We start from the raw sequence: 16,333 nt of genomic DNA on the forward strand, positions 1-16,333 counted from the left end.
ACCACTATTTATACGTTTTTAGCATTAGCAGCTGTTTACTTAGCAGAGGAAATGTTGCGAGTTGCAAGCATTTAACTTCATTCCTTTGCTCACCCAGAGCCGTCTCCAGTCTAAATCAGGATTAAGTCTTGTTTAGTTTTTTTTCTATGGATGTTAAGGTGCTAACCAGTGAGTCCCGGCATGCCTTCTCACTTTCTGATAGTGACTCACTAAAGCCAACAGTGTGGAAGCTCAGAGAGCGTATGATAACCCTTGTTATTATAAAGACAATGACGGCTGAAACTCTTGTCAAGTGACGATTCCCCACTCCCCGCCCACATTCAGCAGCAGAGAAAATGTACCAATGGCCCCTCAAAATGGTTAAATGTAACAGCTGAAATAGTTGATCCATTCATCTGACAAACTTGAGCAAACCAAGTTAAAAACTGATAGCACCGTTGTATGAAAACTTTACTGGAGCAATACTGTTATACAGTGATGGGCGGTATTGATGAAGGCGCAGTTCAGTTAATCTGTTTGGGCTACACACAGAAAACACTGGGAACCATTGGTTTAGAGGATTAAAAAAAAACACACACATTATTATTGACTAGCAACAGCATGTCCACCTCTCGGAGACAAATAATTGTCACTGGAAAATGTTGGACATGTATGGTGCTACGAAGCAATATTGCCCAAGTAATAGTGTGTTTCTGCCATATTGATTCAACCTTTCAAGGTCATGTCGATTTACACATCAAAACTGAGTGCTGAATGTTTTTACAGGCAGAAAGCATTGGAGGGGGCAGATAAGAGGAGGGGAGATAAATGAAATAGATCAAAATAAGTCTAGGAATCAAAATGAAAACAGATGGAACAGAGTTGTCTGTTTTGGATTTATACTGATGGATTAAAGAGGAGCGAGACTGTGTGTGTTTGTGTGTGTGTGTGTGAGGGAGAGACGTGCTCACAGTTGTGTCTGACCACTGGGCTGGGATCATAAAGACTGACAGTCACTCTTCTGGCAGAGGTCACTGTGACGGCCAAAATCCTCCATCACTCTGAGCATTTGATGAGGAGTGAAAGGGAGCGCAGACGAGCAGAGGAGCGGTGCTGGATGTTTCTTTCACCTCCCTCACTTACATGATGAAAGAACGCAGGACAAAGTGAGACGGAAGAGAGTCTAGAGGAGGTGAGTGCTTTTTACCCCCCACCCCACCCCCCACCTAACCCCTTCATTCAAATTTAATATTTGATTCACTGCTTGACATCAAGTGCTCAGAGGTTTTGGTTTTGAGCATCTGTCTCCTGGAGGGGTTCCACCGTGACGGCAATTTTCACCTATTTTCCTCTGATTTAACGTCTGTCTTCCCACCAATTACCAGTAGTGTGCTGATTTTCTGTCACACTCTCTTTTATTGTGTAGATGTGATTAGTCATGTAAAACTGCTTGCTCCCCCGCTCTTTCCTCTTTCAAACATCTCACTAATCATCTCAGGCAATTGGGCAGAGCTGCTTCTCCTTGGAGACTAATAACATGCTGCTGATAGTCTTAGTGACAGTGGAAGTGTACCTGAAGTCAAGTAGTCCAACAATGAAAAACTTGAGCTACTCATTCACTTGTCAGACTTTTATTGTAACATCCACTGCTGACATGTTTTTGCACATTTGACCATCTCTGTGTTTCTTTCCCTCCCTCGCTAATTGTCCTCCTCCACCAGTCCAAGCCCTCCTTTAGCCCCTGCGCCATGGCGTTCCTGCAGCAGATCCGTTCCCCTCGCCTCTCCTTCATCCAGACGGTTGTTTCTCTCTTGCTGGGCGGTACTGCCATCATGTCTTCCTACTGGTGCGTGGGTAAACAGAAGGTGCCCAAGCCGCTCTGTTCGCCCACCAAGCACAGCAACTGCATCCCTGTCCCCGGCGTCTCCAACTCCTCCAGCATGCAGTTCTCCTGGGAGACGGGCGACGACCGCTTTGTCTTCCCCACCTTTCACACCGGCCTGTTCTTCGTCTGTGAGGAAAACATCTACACTGACGCATGGGGTGAGAGGGGAAAAAAATAGGTAGAAGTGTAAGAGATTTGAACCATTAAGAACATTTTATTGATTTTGGACTGTTGAGATCTGTCTAAAAAGGTAAATGTGAGAGAGAATAAACTCCCCGGTCCTTTCAGCTCAACATAAAAGTCCTCTTTGATCACTAAGGACTGTCAGAGGACAAAGTTGCTTATAGTCTCTTTAAAAAGCGTTAAAATGAGTGAAAGCCCACGCATGTCAGCAGTGACCCTGAAAAGGATTAAGCAGATAGAGGAAATTAATAAATGAGAGAAACTGGATTTGTGCAAAGAAATCTAAACAGAAGCAACTGTAGCCTACTCAGCAATACACATGGTCATGGTCACGGCATACAATCAGTATCATTGTAAGGGATTTATAATGTGTGCCTCTGGTCATATGTGCTTATCAGGTTGTGTGTGAATGAGGTGGAGGATATATTCAAGGTAAGATGAGGATCCGCACAGCAACAGGGTGAAACAAATTGTATTGCAAGTGTCGCACTAGTGCAATAGACAATGAAATAGGTCACAGCAGGAGAGGAAATCCAAGGTGATAGTGTGAATTGAGGTCTCAGGTGTGTTAATTTAGTGTGTGTAGATGTGAATTTGAATGTGTTATGTGTGCGCGCGCGTGTGTGCGTGCACGCTCAGCCACAAAGAGGATTATCACTTGTGTGTGTTCTGCTCGCTGAGATTTAGACTTCTACAGCATGACTCAATTATGGATTAGAAACCCAGAGAGAGAAAGAAAGGTTAATAGGATTCACAAACATCAGCCTGGTGTTCATCGTCTCATTTGCAGCTGATTTGCAACCGAGTTTAAGTGATACTGAAGTTCAGCCAAAAGTTGCCACTGACTTCTGTTGTCAATTATATGGACCAGTCAGCATTATGTAATTAGTGGTTTGGTATCTGATTGTTGGCAGCAGTGAAAAGAAATTTCATTATGGAGGTGAATTTGCTTTAACAGCTGCAAATTTCCCCTTTAGGATGAACTGATACAGCACAGTAATTCTTTATAAATGATAATGTAGCCAAGTGTTTAATTATGATGGAACTAATTCTTAATAATGTGTAGTTTTTAAAGGTGTGTAAGTGTAACTGTTATTTTATTATTAAAGTTGAATATCTAACATATATTGCTCTAATAGTTTGCAAAAATGCTTTTCTTCAAAGAGGCAATAATCAATAGACTTACCGTACATTAAAAATGAGCCCAAAAACATTTATCACCCTCAGCTTTTTAACTTTGGGCTCATTTCTGCCTTGCAACTTGACTTTGGGTTTACTGTCAGTGCTCTATAGTCAGTTTTAGTAGAACATTGAAAGGAAAAAGCCTTAAAAAAGGTTAAAACCCACAAAACACCACATGTTCAACACCAAACAGCACAGACAACGTTAGCAACAAGCTAACATCCTACTGAATGTGAATCTAGTGCAATATTAAGCTGCTAAAGGACCAGATATTTCCTTAAGGAGGTGTCGGACACTAAAAACAAAGCTGAACTGAGCCGGTCAGTACTGGACTTATGCACGGCTCACAATTAATGTTAATGTTGCTTAGTAAAAGCTAAATTGCTTGATGTATAAATAGAAATCTGCATGCTTTATCAATTTAAAATGCAACAATGTGAGAGTTGTGTTCACTGCTTTGATTCCACTAACACTAATGGCTTCAAATTTTTATCTTTTTTAGCTCTAATAGCCAGTCATATTATATTGATGATTTTTATATAGTAGCTTTACTTTTGCCATAGCCCAGTCATTCAAAGCATTTGAATGGCTGTCTTTGCGTGTTGGTGAATGTGCTTTCTCTCTGCTCATTTGCTCGTATTTTGTCTGTCTGCATCTGCTCTCTTTTACGGCCACCGTAATTTGGAGCCAAATAGGTTGCTGTGATTATTGCAGCTGTCATGTAAGCACGTTCGTAAACAAGCCACAAAGAAGCTTAACTGACAGCAGAGACTGGTTATTTGCTGTGCGTGTTTTTTAATGCCATTGCTAGCAGAGGTGGTGGTGGGGGGAAAAAACTCATTTCAGGGGTGAAAACAAAATGCTATCAAATGGAAAAGAATAAGTGAAAATGAAAGCATTACCAGAATGAAAAATGAAGCACAATGACAAAGTCCTTTGGTTCAAATAAGGTTTTTCCTGCTGACCCCTCCCTTCCAGATTTATATGGAACAAATCCTCCTTATAATCTCCCATCGGTTTACTTAAGGCAGTGTAAACACTTAGTGCAGACTGTTACCTAAATCTGGTTGGTCACACAGTAATTTGATTGCAGTGTTAATTTAAATGTATGATATAACCTCTATGCGATACATAGAAAAGATGCTGAATACAGTGAACTCACTCAAACAGCTGCGGGCTCTGCTAAAAGCTCTCCGGTGCAAATAACCTTTCTGTTAGTAAGGCTGGTTTATTATCAGTATTGACGTTTGCTTCTTTTATTTCTAGAAGAGAAGTGTCGAGGCTTTCACACTTTGACTCCAGGATCTGAGAAAGGTAAATGGATTCATCACTTTTCATCACTTCATCTTTCTGGGCACCTTGCTCTCAGTTGACCAATTGGTTTAAAATCCATGTCTTAAACTATCCTTGTCCTTCCTCCACAGCAATGATGTGGCTGTCTCTATCACTGGAGATCATGTATATAGGCCTGCTGTTAATCAGCTGCATGCTGCTGTCTGTGCAGCTGTGCATCAGGGCCTGCTGCCCCTCTACGCAGCGCTGGGGCCAGCTGCTCAATTCTTTTGCTGCTGTCTTCACAGTCCTGGGAGGTAGAGCAATGTTTTTTTCCCCCCTTGATAAGTGAATCAGAGTGACAGATTCATAGGACGAGCTGTATTACATTACACAAATTATTTTTCCTCTCTCTCTCCTCAGGTCTGCTTGGGATGGTGGGTCACATGATGTTCATGCAGGTGTTTCAGACCACTGTCTCAATGGGACCCGAGGATTTCAAACCTCATAGCTACGGCTACTCCTGGGCCTTCTAGTGAGTTCATTTTACACGTAGACTCAAATCTCACACACAAATGGGGTCCGATTGAAACTGGGATAAGTGACAAGGATCAACGCACACACACAGATCCTCAGTTTACCTTCTCTCCATCAGACCTGGACCAGAATACATGGATATATCGATTCTGGATATGAAAGACTTCTTTAATGGCACTGTGTAGTTGAGTCCTTTAATCAGCTGAAAAAAACCACAACAGTTTATTCTGATTGACACGTCTGTAGGAACAGGAATCCAAATCTTTTATGTGTATATATAAAAATTCATGTAACCTCAAAAACACCAACATACAGCCTGTTTCTGAGCCTCTCCCTGTCCCTCTCTGTCTCTGTCTCTGTCTCCAGTGTGGCCTGGTTTGCCTTCACTGTGTGCATGTCGGCCGGGGTCTCCACACTCAACAACTACACCAAGAAGGTCCTGATGGTGGGACCGAGGCGTGCCTCTGCTCTTAATGCCTGCAGCTTTAACTTTGTGGGGCTCCTGCCACCGGCTCCTTACTACACCCCTCCCAACCCAGCCATGAACCTGGCCTGTCCTCCGTCCCCTCCCCGGATCTCCCACCTGTCTCCCTACTACGAGCCCCCGTCTGCCACATTACCGCCCTCCACCGCTCCGAGACTCACGCACTCCCACTCCCTTCCTCTCGCCCACTCGGACTCCTTCCCTCCTCCCCCCTGCCATCCTGCACCCGCGTCTCCGTTCCACCGCCTGTCCCTCCCCTCTCCCACCCCGTCTGGCTCGGCCCACATGACCCTGCCGAGGCACCAAGTGGACCGTTATGGACGAGAGGAGGACTACAGCCCACTATGATGAACTACTAATGCAGGCTGGAGCCTCTCAGAGGACCTACGCCCGTCTTGGCATTGCAGTTCAATGTTTGTCATGGTCTTGTCATGTGCTCTGAATTTACAGTGCAAATCCAGTGATTCAATGAATCCAGATAATTGGCTTTGATCATAATCACTCCGTTCTAATAAAGAAGAGAAATGTAGATTCAGAGGAGTCCACCACAGTTTTGTAAAGTGAACATGAGGCAGAGATACACTTTGAAGCCTCAACTCAACATTTTATCTTATGGAAAAGAAACAAATAACAGCTTCAGCAACTGGTTTAAAATCAAGTTTTAATGTATTAAAAATCATCGTCATTGCCATTGCCAAGTAACGGTAGCAAAAATAAATCAGCAGTGACATATGGAGCGTTATGGGGAAGAGAAAATATTTACACAGCATATCTCACACTTGAAGAGTCACATCATGTAGAAACAGAGCTGATTGAGAGTATACAGGTTGGTGCATTAGTGGTATAAGGCTGCATTTACAGCCAGACATGATATTAGATTTATGTAAAAGTTTCATACATTAGTGTAACAGATACAGTTTTCACAAGGTCATAATTTTGATGGATCAGAAGAAAGTTCCACTTTATATCACTTCATTATTGCTATGATGGTTCTTGGCAGGGTGACAGCTATAATGTTCTGACTATGACTTGACATTTTACTTGAAAACTAAAACTGGTCTGATGGTTTCCTCACCACAAATAATTGGAAAACAAACAGTACTACACCATTGATTTAACACATATCACTGTGTAGTATTATTGTCAGATTACTCACAAATCTACAATCTGTCTTTAATAGCTGGCATCACGTTGTAGTTGCACTCTGTTTAATTAGTGGCACATTGCATCAAGTCAGAACAGAGCAGAGAACTATACTAATAATATAATATTGAAAAAACTATATATATATACTAAAATCATACTCCTTTATACTCCCCTTTTTATCCAGCACATATATAAATGTACAGATGTAGACAAAAACAAACAAAAAAAACATACAGATTTTACAGATTTCACTCATCAACCTGCTTTTGTTGCAAGACAAACATGGTTGGATCTTAATCTATCAGATCATATTTATAAAAAATTAAGGCCTTTTTTTTTATAGATTACTGCAAAAATATTCTTAATCATTTGATGCCTTCAAGAAAATAGACTCAAATACAACTGGGTGGAATGGAGCAGTATGCATTTGAGAGGATCAAGAGGTCTGCTGTAACTGTAGCTGAATAAACATTAGCAGCTCAAACCTGGTATCCAAAACAGGCCAATAAAAACACTAACTCAATGTAACTAAACCCAGATTTTAGCTGAAAGAAACGATCCAGCCAAAGATGTTGGGCAGGTTGGAGCACTCTCTAGTGTCCTTTTCACGCGGCTGTCTTCTTGCGTAGCACGAAGTAAATGATGGAGGAGATGAATGTGAGAGCGAAGGCGATCCACGCCAGGATGAAGGAGTGACCATACCAACCGGTGCTCTCATCGATGTGGAAGCGATCTGTGTAGATGGAGGCTGCGATCATGATGCACAGGCCTGCAGAGAAGGAAACGAGGACATCAGGGAGGAAGGACAGAGAAGTGATCGTTAGTGAGATGAAGAAGAAGACATACAGAGAGGGAAAGATGACTCTATCAGGGAAGGAAACACGCAGACAAATACTCACAGGCAAGGAACTGGAAGATGCCGGAGATGGTGAACCTTTTGCCTTTCTCAAGGGTGAAGAGCTGAGCCAAAAACACAAAGATGCCCAGGATGCAGAATATGCAAGCGAGCACAGAGCTGGCCTGCACTGCCTGGAGGTAATCTGCAGGGGGAGCCAGAGAGAGAGAGCAACATGATCAGAGATGCAATGTGGGTGTGTGTCTTTATATTGTTACTTCTAGGAAACACTAAAAGCAACAGTTAAAACAGTGGCAGGAATCTCAGGAATAATTATATAAAACAACCCAAACGTTTTAGGATTTTAAAACATCCTTAGTATGGATCCATATAAAGACAAACAACATTTCCTTTAGTATGTTTCGGGGATTAAAAGTTGGAATTACAGCAAAATCAAAACTCTACCCATCACTGGAAACGGCTCATGAACATAAAGACATAAATAAATAGAGGAAGCCACAATAATACCAAACTCTACAACTCTACTACAAAAAAAACCCTTTTCATATCACTTGAGGGTATTTATTCAGCTCATAAAACATTAGTCCTCCTGATTGGATCAAAAAACCGATGACACAATAGAGACTCATCTGATGAAAACCTCCCACTGTGAATAAAAGGATCCTACCCAACAAGACGAGCAAAAAAAAAGATGATGTCACATATTTCCATGCACAGGACTTGGCAACATTTGAATTGGGGATCTGATGACAGTTGGTGAGTTGTTTTGTTTCCTGTTTAAACCTGATATCAAACCACACCCACATGACCCCGGTGAAGCATTAGCTTTAAGCGTTTTTGAGCATTAAACTACAAATGAAACACTCCTTATCGTAGGCTATCTTTGCATGTTTTTATTTGTGATCGTAAATAATGGCAGGCAGGTATTTCAGCCACCCAAGAATCAAAGATGCATTGGGAAATCTACATTCACACGATGCAGTGTGGCTGAAGACCAATGAAACAAACAGTTCAGGTGCTACACACATGGAAACATGTTCTCACACTACAGTACGTCTCTGCAGGACAAGACTTACCTTGTGGGTAGTGTGAGCCTGTGGGAAGATCGGTGTAGTTCCATTTTCCATTTTGGAGTATCCACCGGGCCCATATGTCAGTGCTGATAGTGTCAGTCATCCACCAGGCCTGAGAAGGGACAAGTGCACAATTTTACATTTCAAATCGTGTTACAGCTCTCATACAGTGCTTGCATAGTTAACGATAGGCATCTTACACCCTAGAGGAGTCAAAAAAACAACAACAGGAGAACCAAGCAGTGTGTGTGTGGCTGTGTGTGTCAACTCTGTGTCCTGTCATGAACCTGCAGGTAAAGGGACGATAATCAAACAGAGGAATGCTCATCTTCAGAGCCACGGTTTTCAGTCTGGTGAGCAAAAAATCACAACAACGCCGCAAGAATGTCTCATGTTTGCATGTGCCGGAAACACTGTGTGTGACTGACACCTTGTCTGCCGTCTACACGCTCACACCTACAGATGCGACGGCAGGTGACTACACAGTGGCCGGCCCCCGTCTGTCGTAGAGGAATGTCAGATATGTGGCCCCGAGAAGAACAGTTGGACCATTGATGGAGAAGGAATGAAGGCCTCGAGTGACGACGGAGAGGTGAGCAGCTGATCACTCATCAATCTCCACTCTTTGCTCTCTGTCAGCATGTTAACGCTGCACATAACTCCTCACCACTGTCTTTTTAACACTCCAACGAGGGAGGAAGTTGGGGATTAGGACGCGCACGGCAAGTGTGCCTAGAGGCTGTAAGGGTTGTGTATACGTGTATATGTCTGTGTAGCGGAATGATGCATTGTTCAGGAATGTGCAGATAAAACTTGCACAATGTTACTTACATTGTCAATAGTAGCCACCAGGAGGAGGATGATGCAGAGGATGTGCAGGACAAAGATGCCAGCGAGAAGGATCAGCATGATGACTGTGCTGCATGGGGAAAGGGAGGTGCAAAGTCAAACTCGTTACACCACTCCACCTTTATTATTATGCAATATGAATTTAACTGGAAGGCTCATTCAATTCAAGCCTAAAGGAAAAAAACACACATGCATACACACCCTTAAAAGAAAAAAAAAAGAAAAGTAAGTAACAATAAAATATGGTCTACAACAAAGGCTCTCTTCCTGGTTGCGGACAGGGAGCCATTAATGACAGCCCCAAGCATACACACACACACACACACACATATACACACACAAAGCTTCATAAACACACTCAAAGCAGGGCTCAAACCTGGCACCCAGTCAGGGTGTGGCCTCACAACTTCTAATTACTTTGAGTTACAGCGAGCGAACTCCCAGTGAAAGGCCTGAAAATAGACTGTGAGATAAATTGTATACGTCTATATACGTGTTGCTGTGTATTTGTTGTGGCGTATCAGTGGAGTGAATCAGTTCATCCCTGCATTGACAGATTGGATTGTTGGTATTGAGAGGGAGAAAACCCTCAGGAGGGAAGTTCATAACAGGCAGATAGGTTCAGGCTTGTCTGGTGCTTCCATGAAATCTGCCACTCCTTAAAATAACTGTAGAGACTACCTGTTGACCCACGCCCAATCCCCCTTGTTCTGAATTACAACACCCCACACTCACACACACTGAGCCTAATCTCAGGGATTTTATTGGTATAAATTCTTATTTACACGTGAACTATGTGTGGCTGCATCCAGTGTGGAAGCTGCTCTGGGTGTGAATAGCGGAAGAGGCACATCTGGTATGTGCCGGTTCTCTCCATGGTGAAGGAGTGGTCAAGGGCTGGGCCCACACACACACACACATGCTTGCTAGTTCCCTCTCTTTCACACGAGACCACGCTCACACACAGACAGGGCACACTGATACACATGTGATCACACCTGACACTGACGTCTACAAGACGTGTTTCCCACCTTTCATCGGCCTCAGACCATTACAGTGAAGGGAAAAATAAAGCTAGTAAATATTTGCTCTGTATAATTTCTGCCTTAAGTGCTGCACACACAAATACAGATAAGTTGTCTTGTGACAGATGAACTTTAATGAACAACTGCTGGATGGAAAAAATAACAAGTGAATGCTCAGCAGTTGGGTGCTTTAATTTAAAACACACTTGTTGAAAGCTTTGATCAAATGTTTTTCCAAAAAGAAAAAGAGAAAAATCTCTCCTGAAAACTCAAGATGTGTCAGCTGTTCCTGCTGGGCTTTTTAGGTCTGGCCTAGATGTGGCATATTTTCCGTTATACGAAATAGAATACATGTGGCTGACGATTTCAGACTTTAGAGTGGTAGTGGTAGACATCTCAGAGAAAAAAAACATCAGTCCTGTGCCCTTTTAGCAGTTTAACATCCAGACCTGTCACTTCACTAAGCTAACAGCTGCCTGAGCACATCTGGAAAGCAGCCTCACCCCCCCAGTAATGAAGAAGTTACTTGAATTCAGTAGCAAAGTTACCTGTGAAGGTCGAGGTGTTCATAGGACACATATAAAAAAACACCTGTTTTTCCAGTGTTCCTCAACATTTTTTTAAATTTTGTTTTTATAGACAGGAAAACTTAGATAGTGAAGCCAAAGTGCAGGGCAGCTCCTGTTCCAATAGCACAGTGTTAAGCAGCAGAAGAGAAGTAAGAATTAGTGAAAAAGCAGAGGAAGAATCTTGGACTTACTGTTTAGTGGCTGTCTGTCTCCACGAGTTTAATTCCTCCTGCTCTCAATGACACTAATTTCAGACTCAGAGTCTAAATGCACAAACACTAGAATCTACCCTTCTGCCCACTTTTACTCCGCCTTCCTCTTGAGTCCACACCCCAGACAAGCCTCTCACTTGCTCACATCTCTGCCTCTTTTTCTTCTCTGCCCCCCCGCCCCCCAAGTCCCACCCTCTGTTTCTCTCTGTCTGCTTTACACACATGCAAAGGCTCAAACCAGCCACGATTTCAACAACTTCTTTTTGTGGGCAGGCGTTAGATTTTCCTCATGTGTTTGGTGTCTCATGTCTTTGTCACTAAGCTGATGGTGGTGCTTCTCTATAGGAGAGCGGTGGATGACTCACTGGTGGTGTTTGAGGTGGGAACTCCCACAACACTGGACATTATTGACAGTGATTTTTACGCATGCTACCATGGCGACAGACTGCAGCCGGGCCTAATCTCAATCACGTCGTCGCTGTCGAATATATAAACAAACTGTAAAACCTGGGCACATGAACAAACACGCACTCGCCACCGCCAGTGTGGTGTTTCCTCCCGATCACCACCCTCTGTGTTTTCCCGCTTTTGTTACAGAGGAAGAGGTTTCAGGATGAAGGAATGTTGTTGGTTGCGAGGGAAAAAGAGGTGGGGGCCAATGAGCGCAAGTCATAGCTTGAGTGAGAATGAGGGAGAGAGGAAGATGGCAGACCTGAAGGTAGTGAGAGAGGAATTTGGCAGGGGGGGTTATTGGAAACATTTCACACTGCTGTCAGTTCATTAACTCACTACTCCCTATCATTGTTTCATTGCTGGTGATTAATGTGGTCTTAGCGGTTCCAATGAGTCACAGTGATCTGCTTTCATACAGATTAGACACCATATTAAACTAAGGGAGACTCTGTTAACTTAACCTGCCAATGTCACATCACATCATTGCATGTTTGTGTTTGTTGTAGAGCTAATTGATGGTGCAGACGAGTCCCAATACCAGATGCTCGTGATCTAATAATCCAAAATGTTCCTCTAACTGTATGACAAAGAGGAAGACTGATTGGACATTACCGTTGTGTTTAGAGAACAGATTCTCATGTCATCCTAAAATAATCATCCTTCTTCATATTGTAAACACATTCAAAGCGGGGAATAGATTCACAAAATTGCAAACCCAACTCGCAGCATACTATGGTAAAAGCACGCAAACTCAAATAGATCTGACCCAGAGTTATAGATTTATGATGTGGCTCAATTTTAAAACTGTTGGGGGACAACTGGTGAGTAGAGACCAACAATAATTATCCATTTATGGTGTTAAGCAGTGATTTTACAGGTTTTTAAAAAGGTCTGCTGAGATACTGAAACAGCTGTAAGCGTAATTGGCAGTAGGAATAAAATAACAGAGAGAAGGTGAAAATCGTCATTAAAACAGAAGTGCATGACTGAAAATGGATGAAAACTCAGTTAAAGAAATGAAAGAAGGTTAACTGTCATTTAAAGAGTAAGTGCTGAAAGCAGTCGTGTTATTTGAGGAGTCGGAGATGAAAGCAGCTGTGGAAGCAGTGTCAATTAACATCTAACCACTAAAAGCAGTTTAATTGTCCGTTGAAGAGTAAAACATGAAAATGTACATTTCAGTTTATGTGACAGGGGTTAAAGTCATTTGAAATTTCAGTTGAAGTGGAAGATCTGAACGTGAAATGTAAGCAGTTGAAGCGTCAAGCCGGAGAGTGGTTAAAATGTCAGGTGAAGTGTCAGATGTAAAAGCAGCTGGCCTGTTGTTTAATGAGTAAAAATGAATGTGAGTTTCTACTGACATGTAATAGGTGAAAGCAGTTAAAGTGTAAGTGTTGAAAACACCTCAAATACATTTAAGCAATACATCACGACAGGCCGTGGTATACGCTCATTAAACCACAGCTGCGGGCATTCATTCTTCATTCCGATGTATTGCTTAAATATACAGCAGTATAAGTATGAATAGAGAATTGATTGATAGATTTGAGTGAAGTTTCTAGGTGAATGTAAGAATGAGTTTGCCCCCCTCTTTAAAGGAAGAATATTAAAAAGATCCCACAGGAAGCCTCAATGAGCTGAAAAATTTGAAGTTTGAAAGATGTTTCTAGGACACATTATGAATGAGTAAGAACCTCCCAAAAATGTTTAGAAGATGAGGAAGCAGAATAATATGAATAAATACCAGCATATGAGCGTGCATGGCTGAAGGCAAGCAAGCTAATAAAAACCAGGCAGGAAAGTCAGATATAAACAAGTACGTAGATAGAGATGGACAAAAATACTGTGGGTTCGGACTGGGAGACTGAGGTCGCTTGTTTGCTTCTGGTGAGTATAAAAATATGCTGATACGCCAACAGAGGTCTGAGTCAAACGTACCTGGTCAGTATCATGTCAGCCTGCCTCAGCCTTAGGTATTAGCCGGCAGCATAATAACAGGCTTCAGAAATAATTTACCTGCAAATACAGTGACCTCAAACAGCAGCAGAGCTGCTGGAGTTTATAGCAGGGCCTCTCGTGTGGCCACATTCTGCTGGCTTCATCGGGTCTCACACACAGACACACAAACACTGTCATCTGGGATCTTTCATCTCAGGAATGAAACCATGGCACTTCTGCTTTGATTAGATTTAAGCGCAACGGTGTGTATTTCAACACGGTTGCCATGGAGAACAAAAAAAAAAATCATAAGCTAAACATAGACAACTCTTAAGTGACTAACTAAATGACGCTTCTGCCATGGCAACGCTTTCAGATTCAGGTTGCGCCCTATGAACATACTCATTTCCATGACAACACTATCAAAATTTGCAGAGGCCAAACTAAATACACAACCCATCTGACTAGTGAGGAGGGGTGACAGTGTTTATTCATTCATGATCAACAGTCTGAATTTCAAACACCACGCCTCGGTCCTATACTACTCAACGTCTTGAGTGTCCCACCCAAATCCCCATGTGAAAGAAAGTCAGTTTGGAGTACAGTTATTTAATCCCCTCCAATTCCACACCACATCTGGTAAACCTAGCTAAAATAGTAACGAACAACAACGTAGTGACGAAAAACACGAGAGAGGCCGACTGAGAAAAAGAGGGAGGGGAGAGTGGAGAATGTGGTTGGACCTGATTCTGTTCTAGGCGTGTCGACCCCACCTTGGATGTGAGGTAGGCTGTGGTTCACACTGTACCCTGCAGTGTGACAGGGCACTCCTTCAGACAGCATAAATTTGCAGACTGCACTGAGAGTCGCTGAGTGAAACCAGCGTGCATGCCTGTGGAGCCAAAACTACATCGGTTATGCAAGAATCAAACCTTTTTTCAGCCCTGGGTATATTTTCAGGAGAGGAAATACCATGAGTCATGCATTAGTCAGTCGGCTATCGTTTTTCAGAGTAAAAACTTTGACCACTGCTGCATGCATGTAGCAGGGGGGCGGGACAGGAGTTTGGCCACAACACATTTTTTAGATCTAAACACAAGTCAACAAATCACATGCCCGTGAAGCTTCTGAGGAAGACCAATGGGGAGGCTCGCTCGACAAACAGCCCTTTGTCGTGCTGCCATTGCTGATCGGTACTGGAAAAACCAGAGTCCTCAAGGATCACTGAAACAGTTGTGATATTGTCTGAGATGCCAAGTGTTGTGTGCACAAGTATTAATGATGATTCCTTGAAATATTTTCTCAAGGTTGGCTGGCTCAGGGTGGTTGTATTAGTTCCAGTGTGCACTTTACTGTACACTGTGGGATCATTAAAGAGTCGAATCAGCGACTCCAAAATTGCTGAAGTACACAGAATTCAACATTACAATGTGGAAACTGAGAAAACTGGCCGATCAAGAGGAGATCGCTTTTCCATCGTCTTGAGCAGGCACTCCTCTAACACAGATGACTCGTTGCATCCTCTGTATTAAAGCCGTGGCTCTGAGTCTTGCGTTCTTAATTACTGCTTGTTTGTTAAATTGGCAATGTCAGACATTAATCTGTCAGACTCATGCTGCGAAAAGGGGCGGCGGCTTAGATGCTATATGTACAGCTGATGTAAACAGGATAACAAATCCTATAGGAGGACAGACTACTATTTTTGGGTTGACTAATAAGAAAATCTCTTAATTAAGGTGTCTGTGAGGAGTCTCGATGTGGGAGTGTTTCAACGCGACTGTGTGAAACAAAGGCAGCGCAGCAGTGCCTACATGCCAGGGGAGCGAGCCTGACCACAGCCAAGTCACTGCTGCTTTACACAATAGTAAAGCTCCCTGTCTGTGGATGACTGTCTCACTCTGCTCATTCTTTCTCTGTCTTACACAATGTTGCACCCTGCCCTGAGATTTCTAAACTCTCTATAACAAAGCCAGCCCAAGCGTATACAGCACTGGATTTTCAGGGGTAATGTCAAAGACTTTGAATGTGAGTTTGAATGAGGCAGAGCAAACAAAAGGGTCTGATGTCAGTGCTTTTGTGTTGAAACTCTCATCTGACCGCAGGCTGTTGACTAATTGGAAAAATTGACCACCACCGCCGCCCCCTCCCTCCATGCTCCCCATGTCACCAGGGTGGTTTTGATAATAAGATACCGCACACACAATTGCACACATGAGCTCAGACTCACATGCAGCCTATAGGTACCATACACATCGAGACAAACAAACGGCACACGTTCGTACACTCTGCATATTGATCAACCTCTAAGGGAGCGACATGCTAGAGAAACACTCTCACAGACCTGAAGCCTTCTCACTCTCATGATCATCACTTTCATTTTCCAGGAATGGTCACCTCCCCACTGTATGTCCACGTTGTTCTCTGCTGCTCCACAGTAACTTGTTAATTGAAGGAAACCTCAGTCTCATTTTATCAGTTAGGAACTGAAGGGCGTCTCTTCTCTGGCATGCATATTCAAGATGTCAGAGCAGCTTGGCAACATGGATTTAACCATGCTGCCTAAAATGATAGATAATAGAAGAATAGATGAGATTGTTTCCTTCTAGCAAGTATTGATAAGGATAATCACATTCAGAATGGTGTTCCATATTTTCCAATAAGTGGCGTAACATTTAAAGCTCTATGGTCCT

The 16,333-nt window shown here is 42.8% G+C and overlaps 2 protein-coding genes across 2 annotated transcripts; one reads left to right on the top strand and one right to left on the bottom strand.

The window, feature by feature from the left end:
- The first annotated feature begins 655 nt into the window (after positions 1 to 655).
- Positions 656 to 6,057, top strand: gsg1 (germ cell associated 1). The gene is made up of 6 exons (XM_085785441.1): positions 656 to 1,171; positions 1,701 to 2,022; positions 4,496 to 4,543; positions 4,654 to 4,818; positions 4,925 to 5,036; positions 5,405 to 6,057. Exons 2-6 carry the CDS (start codon positions 1,728 to 1,730, stop codon positions 5,868 to 5,870), a joined length of 1,086 nt encoding a protein of 361 aa, XP_085641567.1. The 5' UTR covers positions 656 to 1,171; positions 1,701 to 1,727; the 3' UTR covers positions 5,871 to 6,057.
- Positions 6,058 to 7,014: 957 nt separating this feature from the next.
- On the bottom strand, positions 7,015 to 11,370 carry emp1b (epithelial membrane protein 1b). The gene is made up of 5 exons (XM_085784879.1): positions 11,232 to 11,370; positions 9,429 to 9,516; positions 8,601 to 8,709; positions 7,568 to 7,708; positions 7,015 to 7,437 (listed from the first exon to the last, which is right to left on the bottom strand). Exons 2-5 carry the CDS (start codon positions 9,504 to 9,506, stop codon positions 7,274 to 7,276), a joined length of 492 nt encoding a protein of 163 aa, XP_085641005.1. The 5' UTR covers positions 9,507 to 9,516; positions 11,232 to 11,370; the 3' UTR covers positions 7,015 to 7,273.
- Between the last annotated feature and the right edge of the window lie 4,963 nt (positions 11,371 to 16,333).

This window comes from Trachurus japonicus, chromosome 8 (genome assembly GCF_045865225.1).
Source record: "Trachurus japonicus isolate A0001 chromosome 8, Traja_1.0".
Classification (NCBI taxonomy): Eukaryota; Metazoa; Chordata; class Actinopteri; order Carangiformes; family Carangidae; genus Trachurus; species Trachurus japonicus.

Excerpts from the sequence above, each read along its gene's own strand:
- emp1b (XM_085784879.1), bottom strand. The coding sequence starts at position 9,506 with ATGCTGATCCTTCTCGCTGGCATCTTTGTCCTGCACATCCTCTGCATC. Across the intron at positions 8,710-9,428 it reads TGGTGGCTACTATTGACAAT|GCCTGGTGGATGACTGACAC; the intron begins GTAAGTAACATT and ends GTCCCTTCTCAG. Across the intron at positions 7,709-8,600 it reads AGGCTCACACTACCCACAAG|ATTACCTCCAGGCAGTGCAG; the intron begins GTAAGTCTTGTC and ends CTCCCCCTGCAG.
- gsg1 (XM_085785441.1), top strand. The coding sequence starts at position 1,728 with ATGGCGTTCCTGCAGCAGATCCGTTCCCCTCGCCTCTCCTTCATCCAG. Across the intron at positions 4,544-4,653 it reads GACTCCAGGATCTGAGAAAG|CAATGATGTGGCTGTCTCTA; the intron begins GTAAATGGATTC and ends CTTCCTCCACAG. Across the intron at positions 4,819-4,924 it reads TGTCTTCACAGTCCTGGGAG|GTCTGCTTGGGATGGTGGGT; the intron begins GTAGAGCAATGT and ends CTCTCTCCTCAG.